This window comes from Manduca sexta, chromosome 18 (genome assembly GCF_014839805.1).
Source record: "Manduca sexta isolate Smith_Timp_Sample1 chromosome 18, JHU_Msex_v1.0, whole genome shotgun sequence".
Lineage (NCBI taxonomy): Eukaryota > Metazoa > Arthropoda > Insecta > Lepidoptera > Sphingidae > Manduca > Manduca sexta.
Genome location: NC_051132.1, coordinates 7160808 through 7180221, shown reverse-complemented (window position 1 = coordinate 7180221; position 19414 = coordinate 7160808). Strand labels below are relative to the sequence as shown.

The window sequence follows — 19414 nt, the reverse complement described above, 5'->3', positions numbered from 1 at the left end:
ATTACCCATAAACAAGAGATGTTAAGTCTTATGTCCAGTAGTTACTCTGACTAAGATGTCGGTTAAACTGGAACACAACAGTGACTACACGCTGCTGTTTGGCGGCAGAATAGACATTGCAGTGGTACCTATCCAAGCGGACTCTCACATATGAGAGACCTACCACCAGTAAAGATTTATGGAATATCCAATAAAAGTAAATAATTTATGATTTGCGTTTATTTCTCAGTATAACAAGTTATGGTTATGATACAGTGAGAATATTTTATATAATTTACACGTAGCTACATATTTAAAATCTTACTTATGAATAACAGTCCATTAAAACTATACTGTCGATAAAAGTTATATTTTCACATAAGAACTTACCAATAATAACTAAAAATACTCTTAATTTATTTCGACATTGGAAATATCATTTTAGTATGGCAACATTTTAAGTATAAGATTTCAAATGCTACCAGGCACAAACTAATATCGACAATACAAATATGAAAAAAGATAATCATATAAAAAAATACCACATGCGAATATTTGTTTAAACTAAAATTAATAAGAAAAATCTGCTTTATAAAGAAAAATGTGTTTTCTGGGTAAGATAAAAATGTAACGCAATTTTATCTGACTTTTTTGTCCTGTATGACAAATCTGATTTATCTGATGATTAATCAAGACAAATTAATAATTTCGTAACTATTTATTGCTATGCATAGCCACAATCAACTTTTTCAAAGAGTTACTAAAATGAATTAATTCAATAACAATTTTTATATTTTACTACAAAGATATATCACCTAGTTAGTATTTTTTTAATTCATTAAATGAATGTATGAATAATTTTGCTGCTAACATTCATATATTGAAAACACGAGATTCATAATATGATTGTAATATGGACTGTCAGAAGTAAAGAAATAGTACAAAATATTCAAATCCCAAACAGCATGCCCTCTTACTGTGATAATTTATAAAATTATATTTTAATGATATAACAAAAATATATTACAAAAATAGGTAAAAAATATTCTTTTAAACATTTTAATTGCCAAATAATGGTATCACCAGTATTTAGAAGGCAGAATATTAATCATGGATAAAATATTTATTTCTGATTTAAAAAAACATCCATTTTAAAAAGTAATTTAAGATAAAATAAAATACAAATGACAGTCTCGAAGTATTTTACTGATCAGATAAAGAAACTGAATAGTTGTTCATGTTTTCAAAAGTTCCAACTATCCTAAAACTTCAATATCTTTAGTAATGAAATAAAAGTGTTAAAACAACAGTAAGAGGGCATCCAAGATAAAACCTTAATATTAACAAGCGTTTGATATACACAAAGCGCGATGTTTACATAACGTAGACTTTCTCGACGCGCTTCATGCAGAACACTTCCTTTGTCTTCGGGCATATGATGGAGCCGTGTTCTTTCATCATTTCTTTTAGAGCCTGTGAACAGAATGGGAGGACCTTAGATTTTTTAAACGTAGTATTAATGAATATTAATATAGACAGCGGAAAGTGATTACTTAAAAATAAATTTAACAGAACAAAGTTTCAAGTCCTTTCGACGATAACACACATAAACGTATTAGAATTATCTACACATAAAGATTATGGGCATTTTCAAGATACGATGCTAATTTTGATCTTTGATCCAATTCCGCGAATAAACTAATGAACATGCGTGACTTGTTAGCATATAAAATAACTTCGTTCTGATTAGTCCATTATCAGTGTATTGGCGACGTGTATGAGTCGGTGAGCGCGAGGCGTACCTTCTCGCCGTAGACCTGTCCGTTGGGCAGCACCATGGGGTGGTTGTGCTCGTCGAGCGGCGCGCGCGAGATGCGGCACACGAGGCGCGAGTGCGACACGTGCGCGTGCGGCAGCTCGCGCGCCAGCAGGTGCAGCGGCGGCGCGCAGGCGGGGCAGCCCGCCGCCGCGGCCGAGCCGGCGCCGGGCTCGGCGCAGCACTGCGGCGTGTTGAGCGCCGCCAGCCCCAGCTGCAGCGCCGCGGGCAGCAGCGGCGCGCGCGCGGGGTGCAGCAGGCGCGCGTGCTCCCAGCGGAACTGCCGCACCAGCGCGCCCCACCGCGACGGACACTGCAGCGAGCGGTACGGCTCCACCTCTGCGGGCGCCCTCTCATATTTACCCTTCTACGTACAACTACCGTCACGAACACACTGGATGAACGCATTTAATGCGCCTTCTTGGCCAAATGGTCTTGAGCTTTCGTTTTACTTGGTGATGTACGAGTTACAAGACAGGAATGTCAAAAATGTACGAATAATTTATTCAAAAAAATATATTTTAGGATCTTTTTAAAAAATGTATACTACCAATATATTCGATTATTGATCGATCGATCGATCGATGTGCACTTTAGAAAGAGAGAGAGAGAGAGATATACACGAAATGAAACATTTTAATAATATTTTTATTACAAAATTAATGAACACATAAAAAATTTGAAACAACCAAAACATTTTTTTCTATAATATAATATAATAATATCAATCCAGTATTATATACTGTCCCACTGTTGGGCACGGGCCTCCTCTACTACTGAAATTAGGATTAAGCCTAGTGCGGATTGGTAGACTTCACATACGTTCGAAAATTCCTATAGAGAATTTCTCAGGTATGCAGGTTTTCTCACGATGTTTTCCTTCACCGTTAAAGCAAGCGATAATTCGCAAAGAATACACACATAATTTTGTTTTTTTTTTAGAAAAGTCTGAGGTGTGTGACTTTTTTTCTATAAGTGTTATAAATTTCCAATAGATAGTTCATCATTTTATAAGGAGGAGAGAGCTTCCAACAGTTTGTAATCATCACATCACATTCGCTCAGTCAAGACAAAAAAGGTGTCAAAAATCACATATTGAATGCTTTATGCAATCCGTTACCCAACTCATCTGCACATGAACTTAACACATATTATGGTCTGTGTATCGTACCAGTATCCTTAGGGAATGCCAGCATGCCCATGCAGTGCTGTATATCTTGCAGCTGCCCTTCCTCGAAGTTGGAGAAGTGTTTCTTGGCGTAGCGTACCGCTTCCAGGCGCTTGTCTTCGCGTACCAGCTCGATGAATTCCTAGAATTAACATATAACGTAATGGAGCTATTAATACAAATCATAGTGTTAAGATAGAAAACAAGTTGTTGGGCTGTTTCACATCTGAAAAGAAAAGATGTGATTCTAATCGAGATTTACTTTAGTCGAGACTAGTTGAGACCAGTAAAAATATTATTTAGTTGTATCTTATAATGCAAGGTTGAGATTATCGAGAGAACTTGCAGAAGTTGGATTCCGCAAGCTATTTATACTATGGAAACAATCACGACAACCTGACTTCTGCAAATTTTGATGTTTACAGAAGTCGCATGTGTATATGTAATTACTACTATTAGTAATTTTACCACTAGTGAAAGAACATCTGAAACTTCTTGTAATATATTGCTACGGGAAATTTCTAGTAAACTCAGAGGCATTTGAATTGGCACAGAGGCAGTCCTGGGATTTGTAAACAGACCGTATAAGCCGCGGCCTATGGGCGGCAGCCTCTTAGGGGCGACAGATTTCAGAGGACGCACACTCGATTTAATTAATCATTCGTTTATTTAACTTTAGGGCCTTCCGTAATACAAACAAATGGAAAATTATTAAGTATTTTAGAAACCTAGATACATACATAAACCTACCTACATGAAGCGGCGGAAATAAAGTGGCATACACTCATAAAAAATATAAATCCGGCACTGCACAGAGGAGTAGGACATGACATGCCTGTATGCGTATGTTGAACTCCATGGTGGAGTTGAGTTTGCGCAGCTTGGACTTGTTGTCGGCGCACCACTGCAGGCAGCGCGCCGTGCGCCAGCTCGCCAGCTCCGCCTCCACCTCCGCCGCCGCGCAGTAGATGTCTGACGACACGGAAGCGCGTCAATCAGTGGCGAAGGGGGAAATGTTTCAAAAGGTAGCCCGAGGCAAGAAAACTTGCCTTAGTTATCATAATCGCGGCTAATTTAACAGAACACAAACTTAAAAAACCTTAAATGGAAGCCCGATAGGAATCACTATGTATACAGCTACAAATAGCCGCTGTTCACTATGTATACAGATCAGGCAAGGAAGGCTGTGGTCCTGCACGGCGCATGAAAGGCGTGTCGACAACTTTTTAAATGAAAAATTTTATAATAAATATAGTATAAACTTCAAAACTAATCTAATTTGAGGAATTAAATAATAAGAATTGACGTGGCGGCAAAATTCCGGTCGATCCCGTGCGGCAACCAACCAGTCTACACCACTGATATATCATCAAAAAAACAACAATTATACGTGAAGAGCCCCGGAAATCCTGAACTGGTATTGCTGGTACATCGCGAGCAAGAGAGAACTGCTACCAAATAATTTAAATATTCCCTGAAAGATGTCAAAATAAATAACATAAAAAAAATCTTACTATTTTACTACGCTGTAGTAGAGTGAAAATACAAATTTAGATTATTAATAACACATATTATCTTTATTACCCGTAGCGGAGTAGTGTTTGAAAACAATAATATTTATGCACCTAAGCGAGAAAAATAATTAAATGTAATAATTGTTGTTTGTACTAACCAACATTTGTGAGGTCGCGGAGGTCACGTGTATCGGCCAGCTTGTTCGCTGACTCGTAGTAGCCATTGCGCAGGAAATAGTCCACCAGCATCCGGTCGAGACGAACCTTACGCCACTGATTAAGCGCAGTCTGCAATGCAAGGAACCATGTTGTCTAACTAGCCAAACAAATTGATCTACCTAGTACCTACCCTTACAATATGGGCCATACTATATATAGCTATACTTATAATAAATCTGTAGAGAGGTCAATTCTGTACATGAAATATATTTCCAAAATAACTATCAGGGGATGATTAGGGATCGATCCTGATGCCAAAAATGCAATTAGTAAAATTTTTGTCTGTCTCTCCGTCTGTCTGTATAACCGTTATAGAAACAAATACTACTCGACGGATTTTAACGAAACTTGGTACAATTATTTTTCATACTCCTGAGCTGGTTATAGTATACTTTTCATCACGCTACAATTAATAGGAGCAGAGCAGTGAAGGGAAATGTTGAGAAAACGGGAGAAGTTACTCTATTTTTTAAGCTTCCGTCGCGTGTGCAACCTTAATGGTTAAAGCTACACAAAAATTATGTATGACGGAAATGTTCTCTTTAAAATTATGTAAAAAATATCCCACGACAGCATATGTCTATCTTTTATGGTTGACTCACAATAACACGTGTAACTCCCGATAGCTTAGCAGTTCGAAGCTTTCTCATTATATTTGTCTACTCTTACGTTTATAACACTCTCAGTCATCCCTAATTAAAAAAGTTAACATTATTAAATATTCCATAAAAAAGAATCATAGAAATCGGTGTATAACACCAAAGTTATACATGAAATACGCTAATAATAAGCCATCACGCGTGAATACTGAATCATCTTCTATACGCTGACGAAGTCGTGGGCACAGCTATTAACAATAATATTGTGCGGTTCCGTATTGCTATGTTTTCCACAGTATTGTAGATTGACATATTATATTTTCCTACTAAAATACAAAAGTTAATCTGTCTGTTACATCAAAACCACTGAACCGTGAGGAAGGACATAGGCTACTTTTTTACGAAAAGCGACGGAAACGCGGACGAAGTCGCGGACAACAGCTACGCTATATAAAATACCGAAATCGTCATAGGTTTGCCTATAATATTAAGGAGTTCGTTCGATTTCACAGAAGAAAGCATAACTGTATGCTAAAAACCTTAGATAAATTACATAAATACAGTATACAGTACCCTGACTTGCGGCGTGTTGGGTTCGGCGAGAGCGCTGGCTTGCTCTTTGAGGTGCTCGAGCCGCTTCTTGCACACGTACGCCACTTGCAGCTCCTCGGCAATGGCCTCTGATGCCTTACGCTTCATCGTCTTCAGTTTTTCAACCTAAAATCACAAAAGCGAAGATTGCAGTAGGTAACTGTAGTAGTGTAGCAGATGTTGGTTTAATGTAGCAGTTTCATTTATCGCAGGGTTATGATATATTTCCCAAAGACCTGATGGCGCCCTAAAAATTAAAGAATATACACATTATGTTACTGTAACAATGAAATTAATAAATTAATGACACAGACAAGCCTCTTATATTAAAATATTGCATTTTTTTAAATACCTCAAAAGCTTTCGATAAAACCGTACGAGCACAATTTACAACCGCGATTCAATCTGATCTGGCCAATGTGTTAGTATAGGTACATACAAAAATACAAGTCCTAGAAATGAAATTTGGGACACTGCTGCTAATAATGAAAGCGCTAGATTCTGTGGTTTGTGGCCGACACATTGTCTTTAATATGACGTCATGCGTCCTGATTTACTAGCAGCATGATGATGTTTAGATGTTGTTAGCTATAAATGTATACCGTGACTTGTTTTTCTTTATACACGTAACTGTAAAAAAAAAAGAAAATAACTCATAACACATTTTTGTTTGTTAATAGGAAGTTAAAACTTAAACATCTAGGATTCTTCTTCTAGTCTAGACTTCACCTGCTCAAAATGTAAAAATAAGATATTGAAGAAGGTTGTAAGGTTGTACAAATAGTTGAAAATAGCAGGTAATGTCTACAAACCAAAAAAAGTACAAAATATTCAAGACTTAATAACTGTTATGAAAATGTAATCAGATCAGTCTATACAAGGATGAAACCTAGGAATCCCGATAGAAATAAGTCTCAACACTATAGATCTTACCATGCCCCCAAGCAGCGACTCAATCTCAGTTGTGGTGACTGGTTGATTCTTACAGGCTTCAAGTTCACTAGCGCTACTGGCCACCTGCCTTGCTTCCACGTCGAACACACGCTGGGCGTTGCGATATTTTTTATTAAAAACTTCGTACGGCACCTATTGAATAAAATACGAACATAAAATAATCAATATATGCAAAAGTATTTGTTAACATAAAGGACTCATTATTATACAACAACATTTATAATATTCATGGGCATTTAACTACATTATTAAGCAGTACAAATTAGCTAATGCAAGATCTGATAACCTAAAGGAAAAAATAATAGACCTTAGAAATGTCATAAAGTGGGTAGATGTAGGAAGAATAGTCCTAAAATGGAATTGGGCAGGTCACCTGAGAGAAATGAGACCTAAACGGATGAAAAAGGTAACTGAGTGGATACATCAAAGTAATGCAAAGCAGAAAAGAAGGAGACAACTCAGATTGTGAACCGATGACCTAAAGAAGGTTGCTGAATCATTGTGGATGAGAATGGCAAGGGACAGGGAAAAATGATGAATGTTGGAGAAGGCCATTAAACCATGTCAGAAGACAAAAGGATAAGCTTTAATGTTTTAAAATTTAAGTTTGATTTTGACAGCCCATCCAATCCATCCCAAAAAAACGAACATTAATTTTCCCCTCTTTAAAACAAATATTATACCATACAAGGCAGATCATCATATTTTCTCTTTGATTTTTTAACATATCCATTGACTTTGTTTACTCCAAACATTTCCATTAATAATTTTCCCTATCATGGTATTTTTCCATTTCTTTACAAACAGAATTTAAATGCTCTATGTTTAGGTGTCATTGCCCATGTCATGCACCCTATGCATATACTGTTTTTTAAATACCTACATTTTATATGTAGTATATATTTCGACATAAAATTTGTCTAATGAAAATTAATAAGGGCAGTCAATACTTACAATCCATATAAATTATTCTATAATAAGTGTGAATACTGTAAAATAGTTTACTTATGGTTTTGATTTCTTTATCTATAATAGTAATTATATATCCAGTGAAAGTGCTAATACATTTTGCAGTATAAAAGCGACCAAAATTTTGTTTTGTATTCCCTTCCCTATAAAAATGTAACTAAATAATTGACATAAAAAATCTACTTATTAAGATAATAGTATCTATTCATAATAAATGGTACCTACGTGCCTATTGCGGTGTTAATCTCCGAAGATAAATGGCGTAGTTTTATAGTCTACCAACTTACTTACAATTACGTACCTACCCACAAATTTTAATTCGGAATGCGTAATTAACACGCTTATAATGTTGTTACCTGATCGTGACAACTAATTAGATACCTTTTAGATTTCTAATATATACAAGTAATGGACAGACATAATTGGACATCGTATACTTAGATCATAAAAATAACCAAAGAACTTATTTGACTAGATACTATGTTACCTTCAACGTAGCATGTTCCATTGATTTTAACTCGTTCATGATTAAAAATATTATTGATGTCTTTCCAAAAATAAAGATGCAGGTAATCTGTCGCAGATGTGTGTGGTACCTAAGAAAATGAAAACAAAACACAGCTGATTGATCAATGGGCAACATAGCATATATACCAAATGGCGATATTCATGTATGATTACTTTTAATTTTAATAAAATACTCCGTAAAATAAATCAAATGTACTGTATTTTAGCGTACGTTTTTAAATTTGTCAACAAGAAATACAAAAAATCATGAAAAATATTTCTATGTACCTACCTTTTACCATAAATATCTACGTTTTATAATTTCATCACTGTCCACAGACTACGACATTATTTTATAAATTTCGCAGTCTGTGGCTGCGCTTATACATCTGGAATTGCATTCTGAATCAAAAACTAAATTGAAAATCTGAATTCAAAACGCTCTGGATCCCATACTATTTGGCGACACACGAGCTGAATTTTTCTGAGATTTTCGTGAGTGAATTATGATATATACTGCGGCCCACTGCGCTTTTTGAAAAATCACTAAAACTAAAGACACTTTTCCAAAGATCATCTAAACTCTATTCTTATAAAAATAAAATCATTTATTGTGAATACTTCTCCGAGACTCCATGCTCCATAATAGGCCTGTGTAATAAGTGACTAACTGTCGTTGACGAGTTTCTGAATCCAGATTCATTTTGTTTCCCACAATTTATGTTTAACAGTAGTAAGGATGCGTTAAAAGAGCTAATAAGTGGATGAATATTTTATTTTTATGGGATGTAAAAAAAATATTAAATGCAATCAATCTTCTACACAATTTTAAAGAGACTCAGCCAAACGCGTTTATGGTAAAGTATATTATGTTAGAAAGAAAAAATTAAAATCAGTAGAATGGCGTACACTAGACGGGTTTAGTATCAAATTTTCTGGATGACCCTTTCGGGGACATAATATCTACACAAGCCGGTTTCCCGCTAGTCGAACCTTACATACATCGAGATCCCTAAAACTTGGGGAGCCCGTAACATTGATACAGCTGATAGGCAGTAAAATTACGCCTCTGAATAAAACTTATATACTAATTTTGTGTAGGCGTTGAATAATATGTTTGTAATGTTAGACAGTTATTATTCCGTTCATGATTTATTTTTTGAAGGCCGTGATCATTTACAGCTTTTAACCTATTAATAAAATAAGGGCTAGTCGTCCAAACTCATAATTGCGTATCATATCTTAATATGAATAATCTTACGATTTTGTGAAAAATGGATGTTCCGCATTTCATTAAAAATATTTTAAGTAATAAATAGTTGAGCAATACTTACATGTTGCGACATCATTTACGAAAACGGTCGAAATCAGAGACCAATAAACTAGAGTCGAAATGGCCGACCCTGTGATATAAAATGTATTGCAATTATTTTTATATGGATTAAATTTCCAAAAATTTTGCGGGGCAATGAAACAGAACAATTCAAGCACTGGAAGATGCATATATATAAAACTATAATAGAACCTAACGGTACTTACGACGTGCGTAACGTTTATAGCCTATTTTATAAACAAGATTGTTTTTTTTAACCAACTTTAATAATTTCAATGCGTATTATTGCTAAAATAGAAGATCGCAGCAAGTTATTTATTTATATAAATTTTAGATTCTAGAAAATGCTAAATAATTTCCATTATATTATACGATAAAAAATATTATGAACCAAAGTACAACCTTTCTCTTTATAAGTCTGTGGTATCACGTTTTATTATCTTGAAATATGTATCTAAGCGCAAAACAGTTAGAAAATTTAAATTATAAGTTCTCAGCAGTTTCTTAGCGTTATCATTCATGTGTTTAAATTATGTACCGTTTCCTACTTTTCATGTGGGGTTTTGTTTATGAAAAACAATTTATTTTTAAGTTTGAGGGAAAGAAAAATGTTGAAGTTTTAAGTTAACCATAGACAAGAAGTTAATAGAGCATGTGTTTGTCGGCGCGTCAGCTGCGTCCACTTTCATTACGCAAATCCCGCCATTTTGTATGTAGCTGGCGGTGCTTCGCGGTTTACTTTCTCAGTTGAGTGATTACACCCACGAAAAACTAAAAAACTTTTTTCTAATTGACTTAGTAACCTGACCGTGGACGTAACTGACTATATTGTGATATTATTTTACTCCAATACGTTGTGCTTTCGTGTTTTGTGAGTGCCCTATAAACGGAGCGCGTGGCTGGTAACTCTTTGTTGTTGGATTCAACTTATTTACGGTGAGTTTCTTATTATTTACTAATAAACATATATCACAAGTGGCGTATGAAGTCGAAGTGAAGTTTTTACGCACAATAATTAAGATATGCCGGTATAATTCACGAGATTGTGTTAGCGTCGATACGGTTGTTAGCGGCGCGCTGCTTCGCCGTGGCGGTGGTCGTCGTCCGTCGACATTGTTCCCGGCAGTGCCGACGCGTCACCTCTTGGTCGCGTGAGAAACGTGTTGCTAGTGAATTGGTTTTCTAGAAATATCTGTGAGCTAAAATTTAGATTGCCGGCTCTACAGTCACATGTGATAAGGTAGTGAAGTGACCGGTTTAGTGATAGGTAGTGAAGTGTAATATGATTTTGTGAGTTGGGAGATTATTTTGTGTGATACTGTGGATGTTGAGGAAGGAGAAATTTCCTTAAAGGTAAATACAAACTACACAAATAAGTCAAGTTTTAAAATATAACCTTGCAACAGTTTCCTGTGAATTTGATGGCGTAGAAGTAAAAAGGAGAACCAAATCATTTACACATAGAACCAAAAAGCCAAATTATCAGATGTGTGCTGTGTCATATTTTGAATTAAAAGTTCAAAATGTGACACATATTTATTATAAACAAGAAGTCTTTCATAATGATTAGCTGAAACTATGTAGTGTGTACATATTAAGATACGAAATAATGTTTTCTAATAGTTAAACCTGCAGGAATTTCTTTTGGATTTAAATTATGTAAACAAACAACAGTATTACCCAATATTCTACTATAATATTATATTACAGCAACATTAATTTTATTACATGTGAATTTAAAATAACATTATCTATATCTGATATTTATGACCTAAGAATATGTATGACCTAAGAACTAATAAATATCACATGAGAGTTTGTTTTTTAATTTGTATTTAGCCTGGAATGAACACTGGAAATAATTATTAGAATAATTAAATTTGAAAATTACCTATATCAGATCTATTATACATGATCCACACAAATAAAAACGGTTTATAGGATACAAATCAATCATTCCACTTCCTTTAATCTCATTAGGTATTATTTGTTGGCAATTAATTATTGCCACAACAATCATTTTTAAAAAAGAACTGGTAGTTTTATTCAAATTATTTGACATCAGTGATATAACATTAGTTTAACACCTAGGATTTATATTTATTGTAGGGGGTATTGTACAAAGAACAGGTTTTTTGTTCCAAAGTAGATATAGAAATGGAAGGAAAAATGTAAACAAATAGTATCTACTGTACAATTCATTGTTTTGTTTCGTATTTGTGTAAAATACTATAGTGAACATTGCTGAGTAATTGTTAACATTTTATTTTTCCTTGAATATGGAATAGATCATTTTCCTATGTGACAAAATTGTAAGTTTCCATTATTGTATTAGTGGTGAAAGATATTTAAATTTATGTTTCAATGATCTAATGGAGCCATTTTTAAAAAGCAGAAATTTAAATTAAAATGTATAAAGATCTAAAGTATGACTTTAAATGAAATATTGTACATTATAAATACTATAAAGGATCATTTAATTTATAAGCTTTCAAATAGTGTCTCCAAATTTATTAGATTTCAAATAGTGTCATGCTCTCAATTAACTTAATATGTTCATTTCAGAGAATGATTTGTATAACTTGATGCAATAATAAAGTTTCACCACTGAAACAATCATAAAAAATCTATAAATCACAAAACTTTAGTTCAAATATTTAACATAAAATTGTTGAATTCACATTGTTCATGTACAGAAAAGTTAAATTAATGTTGAACTCTCGCCTAACTAAGTTTGAATTGGGTAAAAACTTTGAATGGATTTCGTTTGAAAGTTTTCACCATTCATTATTTACCTATTTAGCTCCGACTTTGTTCTCCTTCAGCTCATGCCCTTGTTGAAATTCTTTAAAAGTTTTATTAATTACTGTTTATCAAAAATTTTGCTAACAATGTTTGAATAGAATAACAGACATGGATATTTTAACAAAATTGTTAATTAAAAAATGTTAGACTAATGGGTGTGTGATGTCTAGAATGTGTTATTGGTTTTGTCTAATCATCCAAATATGTTATGGAATGCTACAATTTGTAACAAGTTTTGATAGTTTTATATATATTTAATCAAATATCAATTAAATCAATATGAGGTACAATGCTTAGGTTGAGCAATTAGGACATTTAAGATTTTCTAATAAAATATTGCACAGCATTGGGAATTCAGTTATACTGTTAATAAAACTGTGGTGATCATGCAAATATTTAGCATTGGTAGTTTTACATTTTGTACGATCAGTCAAATTGCCAGAGCTCCAAGAGTTTCATTTTGTTATGAAATTTAAAGTTTATAGGAATCAGCAATAATATTCACAGTACTTGTTTGCTTGTGACATAATTTATATAATATCAATACATATCCTATAGGAAGCTTATGCATCTATTTAATTTTGTGAATTTTATAGACTATAATGTTGTAAGGATAATAATTGTAATTGTACTGATAAATTATGATACATTACAAAATATATTCATTCTTTGACAAAAATTTACACTAAGATTTTACTAGATAAAATTATCATTAATGATATTGACCGCTTATTGTGACACATATTTGTTTTTCATAGGTTTTTTTCTTTCTTTTTCTGTACATGCACTTTTCAGGAATGTAGGTATACCATAGATTTTGTTTTCCGATTTGTTACATCTAATTGATCTGGGTACACCACCACAAGCTAAAACTTACTAGGTAGAATGTATTGCTTTGAAAGTTAAAAAAATGCCACTAATTACTTCATTGCAATTCTTAATTAGCTTTAGAGTGCCAATCTTGTACTATTATTACATTTGTGATTTCAATAAAATGAATTAATCTTGAGTTGCTTTTAGTGTAGATCTACATTATACTTAAAATCTTTAAATCAACTTATTCACACTGGGACCAATCCGTTATAAATTTAAGAATGCTATAAACCAAGATAAACAGACGAATATTCTTTTAACTGTTTTAAAGTTGGTTATTTCAAATTATCCTATAAATTTGTAATAGCTATCTCTCGTATCTCTACTAATATTAAAAGCTGACGAGTTTGTTTGTTTGAAGATGCTAATCTCAGAAACTACTAAACCAATTTTGTTTTTTTTTTTCACTAATCGGAAACTTTGTTATGCTCAATGCTATACACTACTGTTTATCCTAGAAAAATAATTTCCCAGATAAACTTTCACGCGGGCGAAGCCGCAGACAAAAGTTAATATTATTTGTAGATATTCTTATACTTAATTACTCATTGAATGTGATGCAATTAACTTTCTTATTTGCACTGCTGATGAGTAACAGCTCGTAACAAAATTATCGCCTTGATAAACCAGAAGATTATGGTTGTAAATTATTACCCCATTTCTTTTTATACGCACACGCTTTTCAAGATGAGTTTACAGTAGTTGGAAACTTTGTGGGAGACCACCCACATACTACTGAATCTGTTTTGTACTTCAGTCATCGTAGTTTTATACAATCATTAAGGGTTCGTTTAATGAGAGTCTAGTCTAGGTACGTACGTATAGGGAATTGGTATTACTTCCCTCCTAAGCAACTGACAAAAATTAGGTACTTGTCGAGATTGAGTGAATAAGTATTGAGTCATGTTGAAAAAATAGGTATTTGTACAAGTTAGCACGAGATTAAACTCTAAAATCTTGAGTATTGTAAACAAAAGTAGGTATGTATGTAGGTACCTACGTATGGCGTTGTGCGTCGCCTCACTCGCCGCTTCGGTCGGTTCGCCTCGACCTATCTTAGTACGTCGTGTTGTGAAGTGGCTATAGCCTTTTAATATATCGTTACTCTACGTATCGGTGTAACTCGGTATGACTCGATGCCTAGGGCTGTCCATACAGAGTGCTTCTTTTATTAAACCAACTATGAATTTCCTAAATGATAATAATTCAAGAGGTCTAATCGTATTTATACTCTCATCACGATTGTAGTCAGTGAAACATACTTTTGATTCTGATCGACTTAAATACTGTAATTGAACCCAAAATGTTGACTGATTTCGTATAATTTTCGAGAAATGATTATAAGTTGATGTGGAAATATACCGTCACAACTAGGTGTTACATTTTTGTATGAAGTGTATGCCCTAAGTAGTTCCCTTCACTGACATATCCCCGCGCTGACTTGGAATGAATTCGCTCTGAGCGTAATATATGCAGAAAATTTTATTTTCGCAATATTATAGTTATAATATTCAAATAGGGTTCAATTTTCAGTATTTAATCGCTCGAAATAAAGAAGTTTCACTGACTACAATCGTGATGAGAGTATAAATACGAAACCTCTTGAATTATTATCATTTAGGAAATTCATAGTTGGTTTAATAAAAGAAGCACTCTGTATGGACAGCCCTAGGCATCGAGTCATACCGAGTTACACCGATACGTAGAGTAACGATATATTAAAAGGCTATAGCCACTTCACAACACGACGCTCAAGATAGGTCGAGGCGAACCGACCGAAGCGGCGAGTGACACGCACAACGCCATACGTAGGTACCTACATACATACCTACTTTTGTTTACAATACTCAAGATAATAAGAATTTTAATAGCACCATAGTTATGGTGCTATTAAAATTGGTACTCATTGGCCATTTAATTTTTTTTAATGATTGCTCTTCTATTTTCGCAATTTGCTCATGTTGATAAAATGTTGGTTAGCCAATATCACACAAACTGACACTTAGGATTGAATTTGCCCACAATTATTTTCTGTTAAGGTAATCCCATACACGTGTTAAGTTTTGTATCTTGAGATTTCACACACTGCATCTTCATCATTAGAATTACCGCTCATAATATTAAGCAATATGGTAAATTCGTTTGTTGCTTTTGATCCCCTCTGACGTCGTCTATACTCTATCCTATTGAATTAATATTTTGTACTACTTGACACACGTCTTAAACTTTCTAACATAGTTAGTACCTTTAACCTGGAATTTGTGGTGTGAGAGTTTTATTATTATATTATCGTTCGTACATTCGCGCAACGAGCTACTTGCATGTACCTACCTAACATTACCTAACATTAAAAAATATTCAGATGTTAAAACTATGAAGTAAAAGCAGTTACGTTCCTATTAATAAGGCTCATCGTAAGCCGTATTTCGATTAATCATATAATTGATGGATAAAGAATTTAATTTAATGATTTGAGTACGTTCGCGTGGCATCCATGACGCTGGATACTTGGTAAATAGACGGACAGACCACATCCGTTATAGGCTCACACGCGCTCACACGTGTGTCGCACACACACACCGAGTCTCTCCCTCACCCATACACACAACGCGACACAACCGGCCCGATCGCTTGATCTGCGATCGATTGAGTTCCTTTTAAATACACGCCTACACCCGCTGCTTCTATTTGGTTTTGTTTTGATGCTCGAGGTCAAGGGAGGCGGTATCTTCGTTGCTTGGTCAAAACGTGTTTTTCGTATTACCAGTAAATACAGTGATATTTTTTACTGTCATTGGGTCTGAATTAAGTTATCTGTTTATCGGATTTAGTAACGCGCTTGCAGCATGCTTTGGCACGTTTGGTTTGTTTTACATTGACCTAAAATGCTTGTTAGTTATCTAAATAGTACTGACATGTACATTTGAATGTGTCACTTGTGCAGTGGCTGTTATCATGCATTAACTTAAATTATTTTTTTAACAGCTGAGTAACGTTTATACAATTTATTATTTTTAATTGACAAAAATATCGGCATTAAATACGATGCTACATCGCGTGCAGTTTTTTACTGTCCAATCTGTACAATTAAGTCACGAACAGAGCGTCGCGACGCTCGCATAACAGCGGGTTTTTCCCAGTCGCGGCTTAGCAGACGTTGAAACAACATTATATGTATGTACGTTAAATATACTATCTTGTCGAATAGAGTGCTTAATGCTTATTACCCAGCTCTTGTTGGGTATGTGCGCGTCATCATCGCCGTGTAATATTCAGACTATTAAGCCTTTATTATTTCAAATTTCAATATATGATTATTTTTTATTCAAATGAATTTAACATTTAGGTATGTGGTCCATATAACTTTTATATGAATTGAAGAACTTGTGTAAGAATTTTACTGCACGGACTAGATACTAACTTAGTATAGTAAAAAATAATTAAATTCTTGTTTTTTTATTATTTTCGATTTTTTTATTAGTAGTAGTATTTTTTGTTGTAGATCGTTGAGCCGTTAGTTTTTATGCGCCCACATACATAATGAACGCATTGCGAGCGTGTTATCTGCCTTGAACTAGAAATAGATCTTTCCATGACATAATCACCCACTGATTTTATAATTTTAGCTGCGTATAAATTCATCTATATTAATATTAATGTTGATTACATATGTCGCAATATATTTGGGAGAGGCACATTTAAATTTTCATAGCCAAACGAGGGACTATTACAGTTTCGTTATGTCTGATCCATACGTTCTTCCGTTGATATATTATTATTCAACCGACAATAGAGTAAAGGTTATCTATTCAACGTATTTTTTTTTTAATGTTTCTTTAACGATATTTTTTTACTTTGTGATTCGATATAAACGATTCTTTTTCTGCTCGATTTCGTATAGCTTCGAAATGGTATTTTAATTTCACTTTAGACTTCAAATATGCAGAGGGAAACTCTTTATAATCGAAAGGGTTTTTGATGTTTCTTCTTGTATTGGGTTAGCATAGTTTCGTCATATTACCATAATATATTAAATATTGTTTGACCTTAAACTTTGAAGATGCACCACTGAACTCTTCGAAATAAAATAGGATGAGAAGTATTATTATTATACTGTGGTTCATTACAAGTGTTTTATAATTTACAAAAATGAAGTATGTAAAAACTTTTTAACAACGACTCCAAAACCACTATAATCGAAAAAAAATTGAAGTTGCCAATTGGACTAATAAGAAATTATTAAAGCACAATTAATGTAATCTTTCCAATTCCTGTTTTTATATTTATAAACACACAAAATATTTTTTTGGCAATCGGTGCATAACATTTTTATTTCATGCACATTCCACATATAATATAGTTATAGCACTGAAATATGGTACACGTATATAGTAATCAGAGGTTTTTCACTTATGTAACATACAATATATAACGGCAATAAAAAAATTGCGTTACAAAATATACTTGAAATATTATGTTTAAACAAATGTATGTATGCTTAAATTATATAAATGTTAAATGTGTTCATGAATTTGTAATGACTACTTTGGTATCGCTTTATCATTTAATTGATTTTGAGGTAATGTAAAACCGGTGAAGTTATTTTGGATTCGAGTTTCGTAATTCTGGGGCATTGCATGCTGTCTTCTGTGGTGATGCAGCGCGGTTTAATTATTTATATAGGAAATAAAAAAACATTCCCATCATGCGTTATATTTAAATATTGAAATGACAAAGTTTCACAGTGTACGAATAACTTAAACACTCCTGGGAAATTAACTGCGAAATGTGGTATTACTTAGGTCGTTTGTTAGCCGTTTCTAGCAACTCATTCGAGTCGTATTTGTAGCGTTTTGTACGACGTAATATTGTGAAATGTTGGATTGTGGTAAACGTGTTATCCACAGTAGAGTTTATGAAATCGTTATTTATTATACAGGCGTATATCATTGCGATCTGTACCTTATATTATTAATTTGTGCTGGATGAACTGGTAGCCTCTGATTGACCGATATTAATGTTATGTGATATCACACAGGTAACAGATTTAGCCATTACCTGCAGAACTTGTTTACTTCAATAATGTGATAGTCGATAGACATTCATATTATGATAGTTGTGATAAGGTCGGATCTTGTCATCATAACCGGCATTGATGCACCTATGTAAATATGCAGACTAAATATTATTTACAGTACTATTCGTAGTTTCTCGTTGGTATTTTCATAAATGCGCAATATACACAGATATAGATATTATGATCCAACACACAAGCATACATAAAAACCACACGGGTACTGTATAGATTGGCTAAAACGATGGCACTACGTCGGAATAGAACAATATCAATACCATCAATTCACACCGCGGCAACAAAGCGTTGTTGAACAAAGGTTAATGTGATTTCAATGCGAAAGGATGGGACATGTTTTTAAAAAATGCTCACATTTAACCAAGTTTTTTTGTGACTAAGTTTATGTGTTAGCAAACTCTGCTCGAAACTAAGGTGTCACAGCATTTTTAATCGCTAACCTGTACTTTTATTTTTTATCATGTTTAATCGGTTGAAACGCTTAGTATGACGCCACGCCGTAGACGAAATATGTATACATATATGGCCTTGAACTTTTGTATTTAAACATTTTTCTACCTAGATCACCTAAATCGTACGCCAATAATCTAGAATAGAATGATGTTTAGTTGTAAATGACACCAAAAAGGATACTAAACAAGGAATCGTATTTATGCACAACAAGATATTTGCATTAATGAAACATACCAAGATTCCCATAAAGTCAATCTCATTCCGTTGATATTGTTATAATACGAATTCTTGGCCGAATACCTTAATATATATTTAAGGCAAAAGTATTCGGCTGGACGATGACTAAATTACTGCTGAGAAATTGCCTTACACCACAATTTGCCACTTCTAAATTTTAATTATGATAATTCAAGTGCATAGACATTGGTCATTTTTATAATAAGGAATTTAATTATGTTTGCCTACTTTTATGAGTATGAGAAAAGTATGTTATTATAAAATAAATGAAACTCTTTATTTTACCAATTATCTGACTACAACAA

The 19414-nt window shown here is 33.7% G+C and overlaps 2 protein-coding genes across 8 annotated transcripts in view; one reads left to right on the top strand and one right to left on the bottom strand.

The window, feature by feature from the left end:
- Window positions 1-204: 204 nt before the first annotated feature.
- Window positions 205-8704, bottom strand: LOC115451653 (E3 ubiquitin-protein transferase MAEA). Of its 4 annotated transcripts, none has more exons than XM_037440081.1 (9): window positions 8609-8704; window positions 8297-8405; window positions 6820-6972; window positions 5869-6012; window positions 4636-4765; window positions 3799-3935; window positions 2967-3105; window positions 1782-2134; window positions 205-1452 (listed from the first exon to the last, which is right to left on the bottom strand). In XM_037440081.1, the coding sequence occupies exons 2-9, from the start codon at window positions 8333-8335 to the stop codon at window positions 1354-1356; spliced, it is 1194 nt and encodes a 397-aa protein (XP_037295978.1). In that variant the 5' UTR covers window positions 8336-8405; window positions 8609-8704; the 3' UTR covers window positions 205-1353. The 4 variants fall into 4 exon arrangements, with proteins under 4 accessions (XP_037295978.1, XP_037295979.1, XP_037295980.1 ...); XM_037440082.1 differs by lacking the exon at window positions 8609-8704 and adding an exon at window positions 8491-8597; XM_037440083.1 differs by lacking the exon at window positions 8609-8704 and adding an exon at window positions 8549-8571.
- A 1558-nt stretch (window positions 8705-10262) lies between these two features.
- The window catches only part of LOC115449436 (C-terminal-binding protein), a 94551-nt gene continuing 85399 nt past the window's right edge, over window positions 10263-19414 (top strand). For 2 of the 4 annotated variants that reach the window (XM_037440227.1, XM_037440228.1), the window contains exon 1: window positions 10263-10585. The gene's annotated coding sequence lies outside the window, so the exon portion shown is untranslated. Of the gene's footprint in view, window positions 10586-10977; window positions 11003-19414 lie in introns of those variants that run through there. The other 2 variants (XM_037440230.1, XM_037440229.1) reach the window with 2 other exon arrangements.

Bases quoted from the DNA above. Each gene is read 5' to 3' on its own strand.
- LOC115451653 (XM_037440081.1), bottom strand. From the start codon at position 8,335: ATGAACGAGTTAAAATCAATGGAACATGCTACGTTGAAG. The intron at 4,766-5,868 runs GTACTGTATACT...CTTGCATTGCAG, and splicing joins CCAACACGCCGCAAGTCAGG to ACTGCGCTTAATCAGTGGCG. The intron at 2,135-2,966 runs GTACGATACACA...GGGCGCCCGCAG, and splicing joins GGCATTCCCTAAGGATACTG to AGGTGGAGCCGTACCGCTCG.